This window comes from Kryptolebias marmoratus, linkage group LG17 (assembly GCF_001649575.2).
Source record: "Kryptolebias marmoratus isolate JLee-2015 linkage group LG17, ASM164957v2, whole genome shotgun sequence".
NCBI classification, from domain to species: domain Eukaryota; kingdom Metazoa; phylum Chordata; class Actinopteri; order Cyprinodontiformes; family Rivulidae; genus Kryptolebias; species Kryptolebias marmoratus.
The window spans coordinates 9,871,372-9,894,538 of NC_051446.1; the positions used below are offsets into that span (position 1 = coordinate 9,871,372).

Below are 23,167 nucleotides of genomic sequence, written 5' to 3' on the forward strand. Positions count from 1 at the left end.
GTTTTGTGAATTTTCCAGTTTAGAAACAGATCAATATAAGAACATAGGAACCTGATTATGTGATAAAATAGGGGCGCATAAGCGGCCATATGAGTGTGTAAGTGCAAGCAATGGTTCAAATCCAGTCTGAGATATTTATCAGATTTGCTTCACTGAGCAGGTGCCTATATATAAGTATCAGAGTATCAAGTAGCAAATATCCCTGTTGAGACCAGCAGTTTTTAATTTATAATGACATTTTCATGTTTTACTCTCATTCCTGTAACTAGTGGTGGCAGCCATGTTGAATGTTTTGCCTCTCTGGGTTAAGTGAGGTGGGTTGTAGGCGGCTCACACAAACTCTATAAACATCTACAAACTCAAAGTACTGAATCTCACCGTGTTGAATCAAAGCATATTGAATCACACCGTATTGTGATTAAGGGCTAAATTGTGGCCTATCGATTTTTGCTCCTCATGTATTTTTAATGAATCAGAATGTTGGCAGTGTATTGAGGTAGTTGTCTTACATGGATAAATTAAGTCAGTGGATCTGCTGTACTCCAAACAGCGCAATAAACGTGGTGATACTGCTCACATGGCAACACAAGGACAAGGAGCGGGCTTCCTGTGAGTGCAGCAAGGTTTTCTGAACTAACATCATTCAGGGCCACATAATGGGCTCTGTTTTTAAAAAGCAGCCTATTAGGTAGCCTTTTATTATGAAAAAAAACCCAGGTAATTACAGTTTCAAGCAATCTAAAATTTAAGCAATTCCAAGGATTTTAAGACAAAATCTTGCAATAAGATGAGCCAGCGTTAGTCATCTTTGTGCTCACCATTGTATATGTGATTGTGCATGTTGTTGTTCTTTCAGCTGCTTCCTTCTTTAGGGGTTGCCACAGTGAGTATTGCAGCATCATTGTCCTTCAAAAACCGGATTTGCTGAGACAGGCATTGAACCTGATGTCTCAACAGATGCTGCAACTGATGTTCAAAAAACATCATAGATGAAAAAAAAGTTACAATTTCTTGCGCCATCAGAGTAAACCAACAGTGTCTAGAACACTGTTGCCTCTGTTTTTATTCAGGGGACAGAGGTGGAGTGTGTCCCCAACTACAGGTATCCAGGCGTACAGATGGACAACAAGCTGGACTGGTCTTGCGCACAAAGACAGCATGCAAGAAAATGGAATGGTGAATGGACTGTACTTATATAGGGCCTTTCTAGCCAATCAGGCTACTCAAAGTGATTTACAACATAATTTGTGCCCTTATTTACCCATCCACACACATTATTTTGCATTAGTCTTTTTGGTTGCTGATGTCTGTATGTGACATAACTGCTGCTGCTGCTGTGACCCTGTAATTTCCTGCAAAGTATCCATTCCATCATCACCATCACCTTATCTATAAGGCTGAGCGTGTCCACCCTATGGAGGAAACTCATTTTGGCTGCTTGCATGCAGAATCTTGCTTTGTCAGTTACAATCCATAGGTGATGACTGGAACATACAGCACATAGACGTGTAAACTGAGATCTTCACTTTTGGTTATCCACACACTGCCACATTCACACACAAAACCTCTCATGGAGCTGAATACTAATCTCAGTCACAATGAACTTTTACAGCTAAAAAATATTCTAGGTACACTGAAAAACAAACAAAAACAAAAAAAGGGGAGGGGGGGGTAGAAAAAGTTTTTAATAAAGTAAAACTTCAAAGTTTTCTAAATAAAGCTGCTAAAACAGTGACACACTCTGAAGGATCAAATCAAAGTCGGGAGAAAACCTGAGCCACATCAGGCTTTTTATGAGATAGGAGAGCAGAAGAAAAGCACCCACATACACAACACTGCTCTCCTTGTGAATGTTCCTCCTCTCTCTGAGTTTGGTGTGCCACTGTTCTCAGCCCCATGTGGCCTCATTATCACACAGACTGAGACATAGCAGCCATACTTGATAACACAGACAACAGGATACGCACACACACACACACACGCTGAACCTAAGACAGCTTTGCTTTTCAAAGGCTTGAGTTCATCCAAACCACGGACTGCGAGGTGCAGGAATAGACGCACACCATGACACTACTAAAACATGTTTATCCTAAAACCAAAACATAATCCTGAAGAAAACATGCCGAGGCGTCACAAGCTACACACACATACACAGACCTCTAAATACAAAGCTGAGATTTCACTTCCTAACTTGAGTCAACGCAATCCACACAAAAATACAGCGAGTCAAATTTGTTCCAAATATTTAGAATGTAAAGATGACATAAGACAAACCCAAACACAAAGTTAATGACAGTAATCCATTCATTCATTTTCTGCTGGTTATCCATAGTGGGGTCAATGAAGCAACAGGTTTAGGAGGGAAACCCAGACATCCCTATTTACAGTAACGCTCTTCAGCTCCTCCTGGGGGATTCCGAGGTGTTCCCAAACCACAGAGGATACATAATCTCTCCAGGGAGTTCTGGGTCTGCCCTGTGGTTTCCTACTAGTGGGGTGTGCCCAGAAAACCTTCAAAGGGAGGCACCTCAGAGGCATCCTAAGCAGATGCCGGAACCACCTCAGCTGACTTTTTTCAATGTGGAGGCTCTACTCTGAGCTTCCTCTGGGTGATGGAGCTCCTCAGTCTATCTCTTAGGTTGAGCCTGGCCACCCAACAAAGGAAGCTCATTTCAGCCGATTGCATCCGACATCTTGTTCTCTCAGTCACAATCCATTCCTCACAACCATAGGTGAGGATGAGAACATAAACGGACCATTATAGATCAAGAGGTTTCCCTTTTGGTTCAACTCTTTCTTCACTGCGACAGGTCAAAGCAAAGTCCTCATTACTGTGGACGCGGGATCTCCTGCTTCATCCTGCTATCACTTGTGTACAAGACTTTGAGATACTTGAACTCCTCTAAGGTGAGGAAGAGACTCGTCCGAAAGGAACATGCCACCTTTTTCCAGTTGAGAACCATGATCTCAGACTTTGAGGAGCTGACTGTCATTCCAACCACTTCACACGTGCCTCCAGCACACCTGGGAGGTTTGGCTTGAAAAGGCCAATAAACCCAAATTATCTGCAAAAAGCAGAGACGAGACCCTAAAGTTCTCCTGAGAGTAGCCCTGTCAGAGCTGGACCCACACCGGGAAAGAGCTCAACATTGTGGCATGGACACAGCTCTCACTTAAGCTATACAGGGACCAGATAACCCTTAAAAGTGACCCCGTTACCCCGTACTCCACCAGCACCCTCCACAGAATGCCTCTGGTAACATGGTCATAAGCCTTCTCCAAATCCACAAAACACAAGGAAACTAGACAGTCAAACTCCCATGACCCCCTTAGCAACTCTGCAAGGGTAAACATCTGGTCCACTGTTCCATGACCAAACAAAAGCCACGCTGCTTCTTCTGAATTCAGGGTTAAACAATCGGTCAGAGCCTCCTTTCCAACACTCTGGAGTAAACTTTCACAGAGAGGCTGAGTAGAGTGCCCCTTTAATAGCTAGAACACACTCTCTAGTCCCCCCCGTTACCTAATGACAGTGAGAACAGCTTATTTATGCATGCACTGAGAATAAAGATGGTAAAGACACAAGGAGCCAGAGTCTGTTTTAACAGCTGGCTTTATTTGAAAAGAGAAGTTTTAAGTCTAATCTTAACAGTAGGACAGGTGTTGAGCCCAAGCTGAAAGCTGGTTTCACAATAAAGGAGCCCTTCACATATGACTTTAAAATGAATAACTAAACTCTAGGAACCAGAAATACTCAGTTTGAGAAAAAGGTGCAATGCAGGCAAAATATGGAACTGAGATATGATTAAATACAAAGGAGTGAGTGTTTAATAACTTTCATAACTGCGAAAAGTGGAGCTGTCTTGGAGAGTTTTACATGCAAGGACAAATATAATCAAGAACACACTGTTGATGATCAGCATTTAGACCTTTTTTTTTTTTTTTACCAAAACCAGTAGACACCAGCTTAACTCATTTCCATAACCAGCTGACAGCAGTAAAAACATTGAGAGCAATGTAGTGGTTTCAACTCATTCAACTCCAGTCTGCAAAATCTAATCTTAGTTCATGTGAACAGTATTCTATGAACCTTTACATCGCCATCAGTTTCACATTGTACAATTTTATTAAATAAATCTGTGGTTATTTTTAATGTGAAATCGCAGCTGAAATTGTTCCCCTGTAGGAATATCATAATATTTCTGACGGGATAACTTTCCAATGTAAAATTATAGGTTTATAAAACAGCTTTCACAGAAACCATTGGGATTTTCTTACAAAAGTGCTAATCCATTTTAGTCTTGCCCTATCAGGTTAGCTATTAGCTTACCCATTCGGTTAGAAATAAACTCCATTTCTCCAAAGTGGGTTGAATACATCTTGATTTAATGGCTTCTCTCTAATTTTTACAATTTACTGTTAAAAGCACAGAATTTTTTTATATTTGTTATTAAAATGTAAAGTGGATATCCCTACTATGTAATCTTACCTGCGGGTGGGTTTGTCATGTAATCATGATCCAGTTCAAATACAAAAGAGGTTCTATTTTCTTTGGGTAAGGAATGAACTCCAGGAAGTTGATTCTCTCTTTTATGAGCGCGCTCCCTTTTTTGTTGTTGGGGAAAACTTCTAGTCAAAGAGGCTTGGAATCACCCCCCCTTTTTAGCAGACCACCACCTAATTCAACATAGTTTCTGGGGACAAAGGGTCCGCTACAAACAGATCAACCTGTTTTCACTTCAAATTTGCCCCCCTTCTTCTCCGTACGTTGTCTGTGTCCATTTACACTTTAGTTCTTTGTCTGTCTGAAACAAGTAGAAATAAAGATCTGAGTGTTTTTCTTTAGGACGTGAACGTTAAGGTACAATTAAAAAGCTCCCATTTTTGGACTGTGCCATTTCAGCAATTTATGTATCCAATAGCCACAAACTTAGGCAGTTTTGCTACCCATCGTAGTCAACTTCCAGTAGAAAAAGGAAGTATAGAAATGGTCTGTTTCCTCCAAAACCAAAAACATGTATACTAGGTCAATTGAGGTTTCTAAACTAACTCTAAGAGTGTGAATGTGTAAAGCTGTTTGTCTCATTTGTGTCTCGGCTGGCTCAACGATGGACTCACCTTGTTTCCATTGTGTGGCCCTTCTTTTACCAGATGACAGCTGGGATGGGTTGCAGCCCCTCTACTGTGACTATCAACGAGATAAAATGTCACAGTTCCTATGTTTTCAAGGATTAACTTTAGATATTATCATTTTGCCTTCTTGTTAATCAGTTCTGTTGTACATTGTCACTGCTAGCTGTTTAATTTTGTAGTCCTTTTCTATTTTTGCTTTCATTTCATCAGCTCTCTGTGTATCCCCGGCCTTTAGTTTTCTTTATTTCATTGTCAGTTTCTCATGTTGTCACTGCTTAAATCTGTTCCCTGTGAACCTAAGTGCTTTGGTTTTCAGTTTTTGGAGTTTTAGTTCGGCTTGTTCCCTTGTTTTTCCTCCAGCCTTTGCAGTGCCTTTTTTCCTTGATTTGTTTTTAAAATAAAGAACAGTTCACCTACATATGCTTCCCTCTGGCTTTTGCCTTGCATTTGCATTATCAATTATTCACTTGCCCTGGTTTTCTAACAAGAACAAGCCCAGGAAATTAAAGATTAAATGTAAAGTTCTCAAATAATGATTTTTTTTTCTTTGATTTGTGGTTAGATATTGAATAACTTCAGCACTTATTCAAACAGAGAGAACATCAACTGATCCAGAACGCCAACAACAGAAAGTAATCATTGGCTGCTCATCTACAAATGATTACCTTTTTAAGTCGTCTAGATTCAAAATGGCCACCACAGCTGATCAACATTTGCTAACACCGAAAGGCTGTAACTCAAGTCAATTTTTTAAATATGGTGCCTAAATTTGGTGTGGTAATAGCCGGGAGTTATCCTCAACTCATACTTCAAGAGCTAAATGATTATACAAGACCTTTCAATTTTACCAGTAACTGCTGGAATCTGCTCTGTCTGTCTGTTAGCAAAATATCTCATGAACCACTGGACAGATTTTCATGAAACTCAAAAAGTAATCACTGGATGTACATCTGCAACTGATAATGATTTGGAGTCAATCCAACTCCAGATGGCTGCTACAGCTAATCAATCGTAGCAAACACAAAAATGACTATAACTCAGCCAGTGTTACAGATATGGAGCTAAAATTTGGTGTGATAGTAGTCGAAATCAGTTCCTTACATACTTAAGCGTTGGAGGCGTTTTGATCAAACCTAGAAAAAAAAAACATCATGTGCAATTTATACAAGATCGTGCTCTGTCATTTTACAACATAACATAATCTTAGTTTTTAATTTCTGGCTTGAAAGGCAGTAGGTGATTCCTTCAAGGAATGCTAAGCCTTTCATTGAAATGTTTTTATAAAACCCTTTAAACTTGTGGCTCGAGCTCATAAAAAAATGAAGATTAGTAGTAACCTTTTCAATGTAACGACCTGAAAATCTAAAGTGACATAAGGAGAAACAGATTACATCTGCAGCAGTGGCTCCAATAGCTTGGGATCGAATTTTATAACTGGCTGACTTAGCTTACAAAGTTCCATTTGCTCTGCAACAATATAATGCTGTTTTCATAACTTGAGTTTCGCTTTTTATTGTAAAATGATATCACCTTGCTGTGCTCATTGTTCAGGCATAACTGCATGAAAGCACAGCATAAAAGAAATACAAACTAAAGGCGTTTCTTGCATTTCGTCACATCTGCGGCACGTCGATTACAACTTCATAAATAGCGGGGCGCACGGGTCAGCCGAGCTCAACCACTAATCTTTGCGCTAATTAAAATCCAGCTTGTGCAGCGCATCAAAAACAATTAGTGGAGAACAATACGGAGCGAACTCAGGCAGGGAGGGGGATAAGTGGCGCGGGAGGAGGAGAAAGGAAGGGATAAATGGGAGGACAGAGGTGTGATCACGCTCAAGGGAGAGACACGAGCGAGGTCCCAACACGGCAGAAGATGATGGATGGAGACACGGAGGAAGGAAAGGCGAGAGAACGCCGGGGAAGGATTTGGTGCAAGCGCACGAGTGGGAGCTCTAAAGTGACAAAAAGCATGACTGCGCCCGATCTGACACGTTAGGAAGAGTGAGGGTCGGACACCGCAGGGCTAAAATGAGTGGACTGATTGCTTTGCCTCTCTCTCTCTCTCTTTGTGCCTAATATTCGTCATCCTGTTTTTCCTCTTTTGGCAATTTCTTGTTCTTCCACAGAGGCAGCTCCCCTGCCAAAACGACTCCACTTGTTCTTGAGGCGACAAAGCCTTTTGTCAAGCCAAATCTGAAGGGGCAGGAGGATTGGCTGAATAAAGCAGAAAGAGAGAGAGCGCGCTGAAGTAAACAAGTGCAGATGGTGTAGGTGTTCTTGCAGGGCGATTCCTTTCACCTCTCCGCCGATCACGGCACATGATGAAAAGCTCCTCGCATCTTTCCTTCTGCTGCACTCCCCGCCGCCTGGAGCGGGACCCTCGGAGAAAAAAACTACCCTGCCTCAACATCAGCAGAGCCATCTGTCTTTCTTTCCCCGCACTCTCCCTTGTGGCTGCTCTTGCAACAACATTTGTATTACCTTTGTTTGGTCTGTAGGTCAGAGGAGGGGAGCAAATGAATACAGAACAACAGGTTTCGCTGGGTTCAAAAAGTAAATAACACCAGACAAGAAAAAAGCAGACCGCTGAGTAGGGCTGGGCAGTGGTTTTTGAATATTGCAAGTCTAGGTAAAATGGGTGAATGTGAAGATAAAATACTGTCACCTTGTAGTGACACGCCAAACTGTTTCCTAACAGTGCTTTTTCCAGTCTGTTTCTGCCACTGTAGTTTATTTTGAAAGGATTATAAAGTGAAAACTATGGTTAAGAGTAAGCTCAGCCTGGGAAACCTACGGGGGTTGACAGGTGCAAATGTGCTGCAAACACATGAGTGATGCAAATTACAGAAAAATAAAACAAATGTTACTTACTCCACAAAACAGAAGCAAACCAGACCCTAGAGCAGTGGTGTCCAATCCTGGTCTTCGAGGGCCACTATCCTGCAGGTTTTGGATGTTTCTCTGCTCTTCAGCAGGTCTTCAAGTTCTGCAGAAGCCTGTTAATCACTCAGTCATTCAAATCAAGTGTGTCAAAGCAGAGAAACACCAAAAACATGCAGAATAGTGGCCCTCCGGGACCAGGATTGGCCACCCCTGCCCTAGAGGGACTCGAGCTTAGATGTTCGCGCTTCGTGGATTCAGCGGTGTCTTCCTGCCGTTTCACCTGGTCCTGGCAGTGAGATGTCTGGAGCGGGTTTGCAGCTTTTTTCTTTTGGAGTTTTTACTTTTTTTTTGTAGTTTGCATCATTTATGTGTTTGCAGCGCAATTAGCTGTTTGCTACGCGGTAGCACCTGCCGGCCACCATAGAATTCCCCCCCCCCCATTTTGACTGGAGACAAAGAAGGACCATAAAGATCCCCAGCCAGCCAGCAGGGTCACAACACATCTCTGTACTCGAAGCTTCTGTTTCATTTAAAGCATTTTTCAGCTGCAGGACTCGTGGTGAGTAAACTTTTTTTTTTTTCACCAAAAAGTCCCAACCACATCGACACAGTCAATTTTTTTTAAGCAAACACAAAAAAAAAAACCAGCCAATAATCATCATAAATGATGAAGCAGCACTTGGAGATTAGCGCTTGTTAAAATGCTTTCTCTGCTTTTAATAGTTTGATGTTGTGCTGACACTTGTGCTATATTAACTAGCCCTGCATGAGGAGGAAAGGAGGAAATAAGAAGGCTTTGTAAGAAGCACAAGTTGCTGCAAGTTGGTCTTACGTTTGGAGCGGTACCTGATAGGTGGGCAGATGGGACTCAGGGACATGATGGGTGAGGTGGGGGTCGATTATTCAAGGGAAAGTCAAATAAATACAGACAAATTGGAGGAGTGTTTTTGCTTAAAATGCCCATCCCTACCGCTGAGATGGGAACACCATCTCTCACATAATTTCTTTTTTCCTGTACTGTTAAATAAATTGAACACATCACTTAAAGTTTTAAAGAAATCAACGTAAAATAAACATCAGTTGCTGAATAACTATACTACCTTTCAACGTAAGAAAAGCATCTTCTCAAAAATTCAGATGGGCGACGTGTCCAGGAGAAAATCATTTATTTTTCAGACTTGTGCGTACGCATGCTGGCCGTCCGGTTAAATAAACATGTCGGGGGGCTGGTGGGCAAAGAGCTGGTCGCGCACAAACGCAAGCGTCCACTGTCAGATCCACGGGATGTGAGGAGAGGAGCCTGACCACAGAGCGAGGCAGCTCGGATCATCTGTGACCAGTTCACGTAAGTGCTCCTACAATACGTCCTAATAGGAGCCTGAAGTTAACAGTCAAAGGCTGACATTTTGTTGCAAATGTTGCATATTTTCAGTTGGCTCCCTCTGCTGCTGATAAGGACATCTACACACTTGATTTTCATTATGACTCTCTTAAATCCTTATATTTGAAAACAGTAGCTGGCTGTTGAGGTAATACTTAGCTGCTGAAGTAGAATAGGCTGGAGTAACAGATCTGGAATGACTAGATGTCCACGTGACACCTACTCTAGTCGATATGGCTGATAAAGCTTTTAAAGCTTTGGCGTTCCCTTCGGGACAAAGTCAGAAGCAGCACAAATAAGCCAAGTCAGCTCCTCAGGTGTCATTCTGTTGGTGTGTCCGCAGTCCCGTCCAGGAGAAGCCGGCGAAGCTCCTGGGGGTTCGTGACGGGCAGAGAGCAAGCGAAGTCCTGGCAGACATAGGCTGTGGCGACACCATCCAGCTGGCTCATGGGGGCGAGGGCGGGGAGGCGGGACAGCACACTTTCTGGATTTCCGTCTTTGAGCATCAAGACCTGTCGGAGATAAGAAAAACCAAAATGAACCGAGATGAAGTTGTGAATTATCTGACTTCCTAATTAATCAATGGGTTTGAAGCTTGATGGCTGGGAGGTTTAGTTGAACAGTCATAATTAATAATCACACGGTTCAGACAGTCTTGTAATCTGGATCTCTCGTTTTGAAAGTCAAAAAGCTCATACTGACATTTTCCCATATATCTCTATTGCAAAAGTAAAACACAACTTTACTAATGAACAGACAGCACCTTAACGGATGAGATGCTTTCATAACGCTGGAAGACATTCTGGGTCAAAGCTGTTTTCTCTAAATCTTTGTAACCAAACCACTGATAATCATGAAAATTCAGATACATTTGCAGCATTTAATCTCAACATAGCCTCCCTGTCATCATGAAATGATGAGTTTAAGAATCACGTGTACATGGGCACAAAGAGTTTTAATCATTTTGATTCTGTATGCTTCTTTGCACAGAGGCAAAAAAACTGCTAGTAGCTGTTGTTTGTCTTTTGTTGTTTCATTCTGCTTCTGCAGGATTTGCTTAATAACTAAAGCTCAATTTGTTTATTGACTAACTGGTGCTTGATGTGTAAAAATTATCATAAATTAACAAAAATGTCCAAGATCTATAAAGTCTCGATGCACAAAATTACTAGGGGTCTGCACATCAACAGTATCAACTATTAATCACTTTAAAATAAGGACATATAATTTTTTTTTATTATAGAGACACACAATATCATGTTTTTGACAATATGCTGATTTTTTTATCCCCAGTAGTCGATGACGATATAGATGTTCAATTATCTTGGCATCAGCCAAGTAAACAAAACAAAACAAACAGTTCTTATAACTGGATAAAGCCTCGAATTTGGGTCTGAAATGTTATATGAGGATAAATAACAATTCACACTTTTAAGTGATTGTGATTTGGGCCATTTAGTAAAGAGGAGAAACAAAATACTGGGAATCTGGCAAAAACCCAATAAAGTGCATCCGTACAAGAAAATGCCAAAGTAAGTTTAAGATGGAGATCATTTTATGACTTTATACGCATAGCATCTATGAATTTTGAGCTAGAAATACACAGTATTTATGGGGGTCTGAACAAAGTCGATCTGGGCAAAAAGGAGGAGAATTAAAATATGCAGTGGCTGCAGCTCAGGCAGTTTGAATTTAAGCTAGCAAACAACTGGCAAACTGTAATTCCTTTCTCACACGCAGGCTAATTTTTGCTTTGTAGCTACAGCATCAGTAAAACGACAAATAACAGCAAAATGTTAAAAGCAAAAAACATGGAAAATAAGAGCAAGAAGATGATTACTGTATACATTTCATTGGCTTTAACAGAGTTTGATCATCAGGAGGAAGCTAAACAACGACTACGTGGCCTGGTGCTGTGAACTGAACTGGTTCAATTCTCAGCTTTGTGTTATTTTTCACTGTGAAGCAGCAATCCGGTCAATAAAGATGACTTGTTTCAGTCACTTCTCCGCGCGTGCCTCGAACAGCACCTAGTTTTGATCAACTGCGACGTCTCTTTGATGCAGCTATAAAATACAATTCACACACACTTGCACATACTGACCCTAAATAACCCTCCCCAAAGTGGCACATTCAATTGTGGCTCTTTGGCTGCCACGGTCTCATGCACACAATCCAATAAAGAGAATAAGCTGCTCAGCTACGTGATTCATGTGTCCTGCCCAGCTAAACAGGTAGCTCCAACGCTGACATCAGGGTTGATGCATGTTGGAAATATGCAAAAAGAGCCAGAAACGGCTTAAAATGAAACAACAGAAAATAAAAGAAATGCCTTGCACTTGTTTCTCCTCATGCTGTCGTCTCTGTGTGTGTGTGTGTGTGTGTGTGTGTGTGTGTGTGCGTGTGTGTGTGTGTGTGTGGTCTTGGACAGGCAGCAGAGTGAGGTTAAAGAGTGCTGCCCTGTCTGTGCCCGAGGCTGCTTCCTGTCAAACGTGTCACTTCCTTCTGGCACGGCCCTTCTTCAGGTTCACTACTGAGTGAGAGGTGAACACATAAACAGTAAACAGAAACAAAACCGGGAGATGAAGGCGGAGACAGGAAGACAGAGTGATGATGGGGGGGGTCAGGCAAAGGTTTGGGAACAGGCTGCCAAGTCTGCGTGATCGGCAGAATGGCGGTTATCTTACAAGGTAACTTTATGGATGGGATGTAGGGGATGATATGGGTTAAGGCAAGTTGGGGAAAAATGTGAATAGTTACAAATAACTTACAGAACCTTGAGGGAGATCTAGTTTGTTTCAATTTTACTCTTCTAGAAACTCATCTTTTTAAACTGGCTTTTAATTCTAAAGAGCATGACAATTAGGCCAGCCCTTGTTTTCCTATATGCTCTTATCCTATTGTTTATATTGTCAATATTGTATTTGATTACTTTTTGCTTTTTATTATTTGGTCTGCTTTTATTTTATTTTTCATTTCACCTGTACAGCCCTTTGGTTTCTTTTGGTTTGTAAAGCACTTTATAAATCAGTTGATTGATTGGCTGGTGGATAAATATCTACAGACCTTTAGCAGCATCGACCCAAGGTTTTATGCCTATTTCCTAAAGAAACACATCTTATTTAATAAACTCAATATTAACAGAAGTAAAGTAAATAAACCAGACAAATCTGGCTCCAATGAGACAACAAAATTAAAATAACAAAGAACATGTACAGTGGATTGGAAGTCATGGCTTTGTTCTTCAACTACTGAGGATGAGGATTTGCTGCCTGAAGACAAAGAGCTCCTTTCTAAAGCCAATATCTCACCGGGCAACAATTGCTTGTGACGAGTTGGCTAAAGGGGTTCACAAGGGAGTCTCAAAAATGTCTCAAAATGTTGGTCGGCACTCTCAATTTCTTTGTGTGAGTCGCAAAAGCTTGTAGTCTTGTCACTTGAATTCCGAACCTGTTCAAAACCAATTGTGCATCATATATTCTCTCAAGATAGTTGCAGAGCTGTTGTGAGCATCTTCTCAATTTTGTTTCCATAAATTTTAGACGACTAGAGCTGTATTTTGACACGTGCACCAGAGCTCCCCTATGACTGAGAACATTGGAGGCTACAGCCACCAATATCCAGGTCAGAAACAACTCCAGTGATAAATAATAGTTATTTAAAAACTGGTAGCAAGAGGAGAACCTCTTTCAAAGCAGATTGTTGGTCCAGTTTTTCTTTGGCAGGTGGTGATATTGGCCATCCCTCATCATGCAGTGAACCCAAATCTGCTCTATGTTCACTTCAAAAGTGTACTTCAGTAGATTAGATTATAAATGGGGGGCTGGCAAAGTGGGTAAAAAGTGGGTACTGCATGCCTAGAATACAGATTTGCAAGCCGTGCACACAGAAACGTGCTACGATTTTCAAAAATTGGTCCTGCTTAATGCGGTCACACAGCTTGCTGGTTGAAATTTTGGTCACAATGTAGAATCACCAACTAGTATCCAACAGTCACAACCCAGTGAGCTACTACCCTAAGCTTTCATAATACCAAAAACATACAAATAATCAAAAAAAAAATGCAGATCCAGGTCAATTAGTTGCACCTCTTCATACCCAGGCCTTTACCATTTTGTCCCCATGGTTTGGCAAACATTAGCCTACTCTCAAACTACTGTGGATATTATTAATATCATTGTTCTTGTTATAGTAATACAGATTACATCGTCAATACTGGGATGGCTGCCAAGGCAGGTATATAACCTCCTCCACCTAAAAATGCCTGGTACATAGGGACCGTAAGTGTCTCTTTTTTCCTTGAGTAATGTACCATTGGCTCTGTTGGACCCATCAACACGTTTCTTTAATCAACTCAGCATGTGATAGCGTGTTGCTACCTGGGTTATCTTTGAAGCCTGAAGACTTCATGAACTAATGAGACCTCACAAGTGCAGATGAGGTGCTAGTTCAAAATAATCCAGGACTTTGACTCCAAACACAATTAAACACTCCAAACTCAGGTAAGAATTTGTCCAACGCTGAAAACGGAACGAACCGTGAGTGGATTTTATGTAAACAGTGTTGCCTGTTATCTCACTTAATAATGTATGAACTCCTGCTCCGATCTGCGCTGCAAAGTTTTCTTTTAACTGTGTTGTGTGGTTAAAAAAAATAAGAAGAAACATCATCTCCCCACTCCGCCCCCTCTACTCCTCAGTGGATGAAGTGATGCTGCTCTTCTATATCTTCTTCTGATCTCGGCAGTGATGCCAGCAAACCTGTTCGACGGAGCTTAGAGAGTAAACAAGAGTATTAGTGAAACACACGCAGTGATGGCCTCGCACGGTGCACTACAGAGAGTTGGCTGGGAACACTTCTCGACATTAAAACATGCACACGAACAGGGGAAGACTGGAACAGAGTGGGCTGAAATGTGGTCATGATGGGGTGACTGTTGCTATGGAGACTGAGGGAGGATTTCCCTTCCAAGCCGAATCTTTTCCACTTTGTTTTGACGCATTTTCTTTTTTTTTCTTTTTTTTTCCTGTCAGCTTCATGCAGACCCACCCTGGTCTGGGACCACATCCAGTCAGGCACCCACAGCTATAAGGTCATGTTGTAGTCTGCAGTGTGTGTGTGTGATGGTGATTGAGAGCAGCAGAGACAAACAGGGAGACAGATTATGTGTGAATGTGACAAACTGAAAGCAAAGTGTGCTGTGCTGTTTTCCATGCACTGCATAATGTTTGAGTCTGAGTGATGCTGTAGCATAAAGCACGGTTGGCTACATGTAAGAGTACAGTCAGACTCCCACCGGGTAATCCCCTGGCGCTGGGCACCCCTAAAACAAACGCACATCGGCACACAAAACCCCATCCATTGAATGTCCCTGCACTGACAGCTTCCTCCCACTCGCAAGTCTCTCATCTTGCCAAAGCGGCTCAGCTCCGACATGCAAAAGGAACACTGTGTACCTGCGCTGACAAACTCACAAACACACACTAAACTTCAGGAATCATTTTAACTTATGACCCAGTGAGCCCTGACATGACTCTCGGGCCAGTCCTTGTCACCGAGGATAGAAAGATAGCGAGCGCCCCGGACACACACTGTAAGAGTCGTTTTCATAACCTGAGAAAATATGATGACAGTCACTGTGAATGCACTTTTACAGCCGCGCATGAGGAAACTGACGTCTTGCTTCACACACACGAACACAAAAGGACTTGTTCAGTCACCATTAACAACAGGGCATCGGGACTGCCACCTCAGGTCATTAAAAGACACATTTACACTCCGCTCTGAAGCCCTGTTAGTCCAAGTGACCTTTCTGTTTGTTGTTTCTTGCTAATAAAATGCAAATGACATTTTTTTTAAAAAGTATTTTTTTATAATTTCATGTTGTACCCCAATATCTACTATCAACCTTAAAAATCCATTCCATATTTAGCTTCTCTCCATCGGTTCCCAGTAAAATTCAGAATAGAACTCAAAATCTTGCTCTCAAAAACCAAACTCCATTTAGGTTTCTACTTGTTCCCTGTTTTCCAAACAGAGCACCTTGCTCTCAGACTGCAGGTTTACTTGTGGTTCCTAGAGTTTCTAAAAGTAGAACAGGAGGCAGAGCTTTCAGTTCTCAGGCTCCTCTCTTGTGGAACCAACATCCAGTTTCTGTCCGTGAGGCTGACACCCTGTCTACTGTTAAGGCCGGGCTTAAGACTTTCCTTTTTGATAAATCCTATACTTCGGATTTATTCTATTCTATTATAGGCTCAAGCTGCTGGAGGACAAACTGACCACATTTCCTCATTGCCGCTGTCTTTACTCTCTCTAGTATTCATTTTTATATATACTATTATAGCTGTCATTAACCTGTGTTATTCTTTGTTTTTCTTCCCATAGAAACTGGTCTTGGACCAATGCTTCTGCGTTTGTCCGTGTCTCTTTCCTGTCCTCTCAAACCCCAGCCGATTGAGGCAGATAGCTGCTACTCCTGAGCCCGCTTCTGCTGGAAGTTTCTTCCTGTTAAAAGGAAATATTTCCTTTCCACTGTCACCTCTGCGCTGCGAGGATGGCGAAAAAGTGAGATTTGACGCATTCTGCTGGCTTCCTTAGACGAAAACGTTTTACTAATTGGCATTTCATAGTTTACTGTATGTGAATGTATTGTAATATAATAGGAACTGAACTGACTGTAATTGGATTTTAATAAATAAAGTGAACTGAATTGAATTTGTAACATTCTCAGTGTCGTATTAGGGGTGAACTAAAATGCATTTACAAAAGGGATTAAAATAATAGGTAAAAATATTGATTCAGAAAGGAACAGCCTGGGTGTGTGCACATGGGTCCTAATATTTCTGCACAAACCAACTGGAAGACGGCTGCGAGTGGCACCAGCAGTCAGATACTTCTTTAACAAAGTCTGGTGAAGAGAGAACGTTGGTGCAGCAACATGTTTTGGTCTCTTTATCAGTCAGCTGCTGACACAAAGTTGACCAAGAAAGAGATATGACAAAAAACAATAAAGACAGTTGAAGAGAAGAAATACCGAACATTAAAACGTAGCATTAATTGAAGGAATGCATATTGCCCGCTGCATCGCATGCCATTATTTGAAACAAAGATCTGGCGCAATACGTTAGTGCTTAAAGTATTCTTTGGGATATTTGCTCAGTTACCACCAGACTAAATTTTAGCTCAGTGTTTGTTGAGATTGCCAAGCCAGGTGAGCCATCTTGAATCAGATTCAATTTAAAAGTTCAGTTGTAGAAATCCATCCAGTGATGACTTTCTCTGATTTTTATTTAAATCTGTCCACTGGATCAACATTTTGCTAACAAATAGACAGCATAGACTCCAACAATTAATGCCAACGTTTTATGCAAACATTTATAACAATCTGTCACTGCTCAGAGTATGTGTTAGGGATGACTCTAAGGTACTACCACACCAAATTTGAGCTTCTTATCTTCATGGTAGAAGGAAATAAAAGTAGCAGAAGACATAAAAAGTATGGATGCTCTGATTTCTCAGAAGGTGTTGTGGGTGTTTTACTTTATAATTAATTAAAGAACTCAAAGACTGACAGCTAGGAGATTTATTTGAACAATCATAATACAGTATTGGAAGGTTCTGACAGCCTTGTGATCGAGATCATCTCTGAGATAATCGTAACAATCAAAATGATGTTTTCTACTTATCTCTTTGGCAGTAGTAAGACAGATTATTACAACCTTGAACAGGAGACGAGCATGTTGCCACAACACTGGTAGACATTCTGACCCCCAGCAGGTTTTTCAGGGACACTGTGGCAATGATTGCAGTCACAAGCGTGACATTTCAGTTTCATTTGCGGTTTTCCACTACAAATGCACCACATCCAAGTGGATCATTTGTGCTAGCAATAGCACTTCTGCGGTGTGGGGAGTTGGCAAAATGAGCGAGACCCGAAGCTTGCTATTTTTACATTTAAGGTGTTTAAAAGCAAAGTTAGAAAAGGTACAGGAGAAGCTACAAAAAAGGAAACATAGATTTTCAATGGAGGTATGTCTGCTTCTCATTTCAAGGCTTGGTAATGTATATTTTCAGGTTTTCTTTTATAGTCACAGCTGCCACTTAACATGACTCACACTTCAGTGAAGCGTACTTTGTCAAATCTATATTTTAGGAAATTCTTGCACAATTTAACCTTCTTCCAAGGTGCAGGAGGAAGGTAACTGGAGAGAAATAAATCCTATTGAGGGAAAAACTACAGCAACACTTGCAGGATCAAGAAAACACGTTTATTATTGATAAATTTATTATTGGTACATTTAGTATTATTATCATTGTTTTCTCAATACCAAAAGGGTTTCTGGAGTCTGTAAATAAAGATTTATTCATCACAGTTACCAAGCTACAATTTATTATGTGTACAGTTATCTAGTAAAATTTCATTTTGAGTTCAATTTTATTTGTACAAACAACCTATAACCTGTTTGTTCAACCATTTTCTAAAAGATACCACCCCCCTGCTTGTTTGGTTTCATTCCAGCCTGAGTAAAAATGAGTAATGGAACCTCTCGCCAGCATAGTGTTCTGTTCTTTGTCATGCTGGGCATCAGTTTCAGCTGCTGACAGTCTCTAAGAGTTGCTCTTTGGTAAATCAATGGTGTCTGCAGCGAGATGTGAGGACGTCTTGGTGTCTGAGCAGAACTAACAGCCTCTCTTCAGCCGGACCCCAACACCTACGACATACTTCATCAGCCTATGTTGTGTTTGGGATGAAAGGGAACTTGTTTGTTAGAACTCTGAAAGTGAAGTTTCCACGGACAATGCCAAATGGCTTTGTGGATGTATAGTCATGTGAAAAAAGGAAGTGTCCCCCCTTCCTCCCCTCAATTTTAGGGTTTTACTTATTAGGACATGACAAAAGTGATCTGGTGTTCAAATGTGATCAAATGTTTTGATTAACTGATCATCATCAGTATGAGCATCTCTAGAAAATAAAAGATTTTAGCAGCTGATTAACATACAAGTGTGTGTTAACTCAATGCCAAGGTGCAAAGACATCAGCACTGACCTTAGAGAAGCAACTGTTGCTGCCCATCCATCTCTGAAGAGTTAAAGGTCATTTCCAAACAGTTTGGACGCCATCATTCTACAATGAGAACAATGATCCACAAGAGGTAAAGATTTTTGGAAAGCTGACAATCTTCCCAGGCATGGAGGGTCTAGCAAATTCATCCCAAGGTCAGACTGTGCATTGCTCAGAGAGAATAAAAACTTATATTTCTTATAAGACTTATAGGTTAAAGGTTAATGTTTATGACAGGACAATTAGAAAAAGACTGAACAAGTGTGGCTCGATTGAAAGGGTTGCAAGGAGAAAGCCTTCTCTCTCTAATATAGACACTGCAGCACAGCTTAGGTGTGCAAACATCCACCTGAATGAACCACAAGACCTCTGGAGAAATGTCCTTTGGACAGATGAAAATCGAAGTCGAGATGCTCCATGTTTGGAGAAAACCAAACATTGTGCATATGAGCACAAACACATCATAGCAACTTTCAAACACACTGAAGGAAGGCTGATGATTTGGGCTCGTTTTGCAGCAGCAGGACCTGGACACCTTGCAGAATTAGGCTACACCAGGCCTCTCAACAAGCGGCCCGCGGGCCAGATACAGCCGTTTTAAAAACTTCTTTGGCCCCCACAAAGCTGGAAAAACCCCAAACTGATTTGTTTGAATACAACGCTAAAAATATGCAATACATATCAGAGCTACTGCCATACCTTGATTGTTCTATTAAGCTAGCAGAAGTATACATCCATAAAACAGACAATCTTTGGGAAACCATGACAACAGACGGGGGTGAGGTGGCTAAAAACGCCCAACTGTAAGCAGTTTTCTGACTGACCCATCCTTCAAGACAGTAGTATGAACAAAGAACAACAGCAAAAGTTTCAGTTGTGATGCTTAAAATACTGACATCTTTTTTTTCTGAAGCTAAAACTAGGAGAGACTGAATGCTCACAGTACTTGATGAAGTTGTAGTTGATGAAAGCGTTTTAAAAATCATTGTCTGTGGCCTTCAAACTTCAAGTAATTCTTATATACGGCTCAGTTTCAACTAAAGTTGAACAGCCCTGGGTTATATTCTTTTACTACAATGGGGACTGAACAATGTTTTACTCAATGTGAAAAAGTTTCAGTATTAGAGTCTTTTCCCTTATAATAATTGGAATGAAGCTATGAGTCCCTTTGAGATTTGGCTTGCCTTTTTTTTTTTTTTTTTTCCCAGTCAGGCTGAGAAAGATAGTAATGACCCCTGTAATGTGAACCCCCTCTGTAAATGTGAGATTATGACTGCTGGACTCCATTAGAGGTGTTTCATTAGTCCTCTGTCACGCAACGAGACAGAATTAGAAATAAGAACCAGAATTCCGCTTTCTTGCATCTCATCCTGGGAAGCTGAACCTCAGCTTGTGCAGAGAAACTGGGAGTTAGGTCATGGCCAGCTGGAATGTAGGGGTTGTTACATCACACGGGGGAGAAGATTTGTGCACTAACTCTTATTTGTTTCATATTACGTGCTTTTTATCTGGTACACTGACGCACGTTGACTTTTTACGACAGAAAGTGATCTACAGAGTGAAAACGTGGATGCAGGATTGCATTTTTTTTTTTTTCTAAATGAATTCAATGAAAAACAACTTTTTAAGCGTGGTGTAGGTGGAGCGTTATGTTATTCAGGAAAAATTTGTTTTCATCTTTGAGCAAAAAAAGTGGGAGCAGTGAATATTGCTGCAGCAACTGCTGCTGGATTTATTAAGAATTATGACGGTGCTTATGAAAACATGAGGGGCTCACAGACGGGGAAACATAATCCCACCTTTTGTTTCGAGAGTAATCTCTTTTTGATAGTTGCTCTGCTGACGGAGCAGCTTCCACAGTGTCAGTATGTAGTTCAGAGAAATGTTGATGCAGGATGTTCTTCAAAACAGAGTCCTCCAGAATGCTTTAACGAAAGCTGAGTGCTGGCGCTGTTAACGAACGAAACGCTCAAAACTGCTTTCCTCCCTTGACTGCCAACGATTTGCTGGCTTAGCATTGTGTGCATCCAACTCCGTATGGCCTCACAAACTGTTTAGTTTTTTGTTTTTTTTTTCATATAGTTTTTCAATTTTCTTTTTTAAGTTTCCACAACAGTTATGAGGATTGTTTTTAAATGCAAAAAAAGAGTAACTCGTAATGTTTAAATGTTGCTACATACAATGGCAATTTCACATCAAAAGGTATAAATTGTAAAATGAGAACATAATTATGTACTTAAAAACTTCCATTTCTTGAAGAAATGTTTATCGACCTCCACCTTTCATGCCATAATTTAAAACTAATATCATCCTCTGATAAGAGTTGATAGAATTAAAGTTAGAATTTTGGTTTAATCTTGAAAATACCGTTGTGCGCGGCCTCACAAGGTAGCTCCAGAGCTCCTGTGATCTGTTAGTGCTTGGCGTAAGTGTTGTGATATAACCACAACAATTTTTAGCTTAATGAAGCCTAGGCGTAAATTCAGACTGGAAGACCTGCTTCAGCCTCACCTGCATCTAATCGCTGCGTCGAGCACCTCCACTCCAGCCTATCAGCATCAGAACACGCCTCCATCTCAGCCCATCAGCGTCCGACCGCGCCTCCAGCGTATCCAATCAGCGAGCAAGCCTTCGTTTAAAAGGACTTCCATCATGGCCTCATCCGTTCGCCGGCCGAACTTCAGCCCACCTCCACCCCTTCTCCACCCCCAGTTTCCCAGCTCCCTCAAGCTTCCTTCCCCTCTTTGACCTCCACCACCAGTGTCCGGCCCGGAGAAGACGCCTCTAATGCTCAACCTGAGCTTCTCCTCGAAGCGCATTGCTATTGTCGACACTCACGTCTTCCGCCGAGGTCCGAGCGCCAAATATCTTATGTCATTCATGTCAATAAAACTATTTAATTGCAGCTTTTCTTTGTTGTGAGTCTCTCCAGGTTGAAAATGCTGTAAACCTGACTGATTTGAAGGCATTTTTGCACAAGTTAAAGGCAACTAGCCGTGGTGGCCATCTTGAATCAGACTGACTCGAAGAGTTAACCAGTTGCAGATGAGCAACCAGTAATTATTTTCTGAGTTTCATCAAAACCAGTCCAGATACTTTGCTAACAGACATAAAGGGGTGACTTTAACAGCTAATGGCAGTTAACTGTTTTAAGCAAAGATGTTGCGCAATGTGTACAGCTTCAAGTATGTGTTGGTAATGACCTTCAGCTACTACCACATCAGAGTTTAGCTCAATATCTGTAAAATGGACTGAGTTGTAGCCATTATTGTGATAGATAAGGTGAATTAGTTGAGGCAGCCAATTCAATTGGACTGACTTGAAGTTAATCAGTTATAAATGTACATCCAATTACTTCCTGAGTTTCAAAAAACATCTGTCTAGTGGTTAATGAGATATTTTGCTAACAGACAAGCAGGGCTGACTCTTAAAGGTAATGCCAAAAAGTGAAGTTTTACTGTAGCATTTAATCTATGGGTTGGGATGAATTTCAACTACTGTCACGCCAGATTTTAGCTGGATATTTGTAAAACTGACTGAGTTATAAACCTTTATGTGTTGAGTAAAATCCGTTGGCCACAGCAACCATCTTGAATTGGATTGGCTTCATAAGTTAATCAGTTGTAGGTGTACATCCAGTGGTTACTTTCTGAAGGTTTGATTAAAATCCTTCCAGTGGTTCAAGAGATATTTAGCTAACCAACAGAGTTGACTCCAATTGTTAATGGCCAAGTTTGAATCTGTTTGCACTCAGAGCATGTGCAAAAGATGACTCTCAGCAACTACTCCATCAAATTTTAGCTCAACATCAATGAAACTGACTGGGCTGTAGGCATTTTTGTGTTTGAAAAGGTTGATTAGCTGTAGCAGCCATCTCAAATCAAGCTGACTCCAAAGCTTAATCAGTTGTAGATGTCCCGTGTTTACTCGTTGAGAGCTCCGTAAAATCTGTGAAGTGGTTCATGAGATATTCTTCCAAGCAGACAAACACACACACGCAAGAGGACAAACATCATCGCCCGAGCATTAATAAAATCAAATATTTGTTGTTCACTTTTCAATCATTCCTTCCAGGATATGTGATTCAGCGACTACAGTACGAGTCAGCTTCCCTAACAGACGACCCCCCCCCCCCCAGAAAAATCTGATTTACAAATAAAACCGCTGACTAAACAAAACTTAGATATGACTCACTCAAATATACATGCGATAAACGCATTCACATTGTAAAGAGTAACTGAAGCGAACGTGGGCACAGACAGCTGTGTGCTGCGTGTGAACCTATGTACACAAACAGGCTCATCTGTCCAGCGAGGGTTTTATTTAGAAAACCAACATGTGGCGACTTCACAGACATATAGATGCGACATAACCACAGCTGGAGGATTATCCAGTATTTTTAACCGCGCAAGAAAATCTGTCCTCTAGCTGCAGGACGCTGAAGGTGGCCGGTGTATGTATCATTTGAGATTAACAAATCCAACGGGAATGGATTAATGAAATTTATAACATGATGGTGTGCAGAGAGCAAAAGAAAAAGGAGGATAAGTGGCGAGAAAATGCCATAAACCTGTCAGTTAACCAGGGTTTTGTTACCAGATTGATTATTGAGCTAAGCAGATCATTAGAGGAGAACAGAGGGATCAATTTGGCCAAAAATAAAACTAAACCCAAACACAAATGTTGTCTTACAAGAAGCTTTGAGGA

The 23,167-nt window shown here is 41.1% G+C and overlaps 1 protein-coding gene across 3 annotated transcripts in view; it reads right to left on the reverse strand.

Moving 5' to 3' along the window:
• Window positions 1–9,167: 9,167 nt before the first annotated feature.
• spata20 (spermatogenesis associated 20) overlaps window positions 9,168–23,167 on the reverse strand; it is a 60,494-nt gene continuing 46,494 nt past the window's right edge. For all 3 annotated transcript variants that reach the window (XM_017416232.3, XM_037980911.1, XM_037980912.1), the window contains one exon: window positions 9,168–9,911. In XM_017416232.3, the coding sequence (XP_017271721.1) occupies window positions 9,720–9,911 (192 nt within the window). In that variant the 3' untranslated portion in view covers window positions 9,168–9,719. The remainder of the gene's footprint in view (window positions 9,912–23,167) is intronic.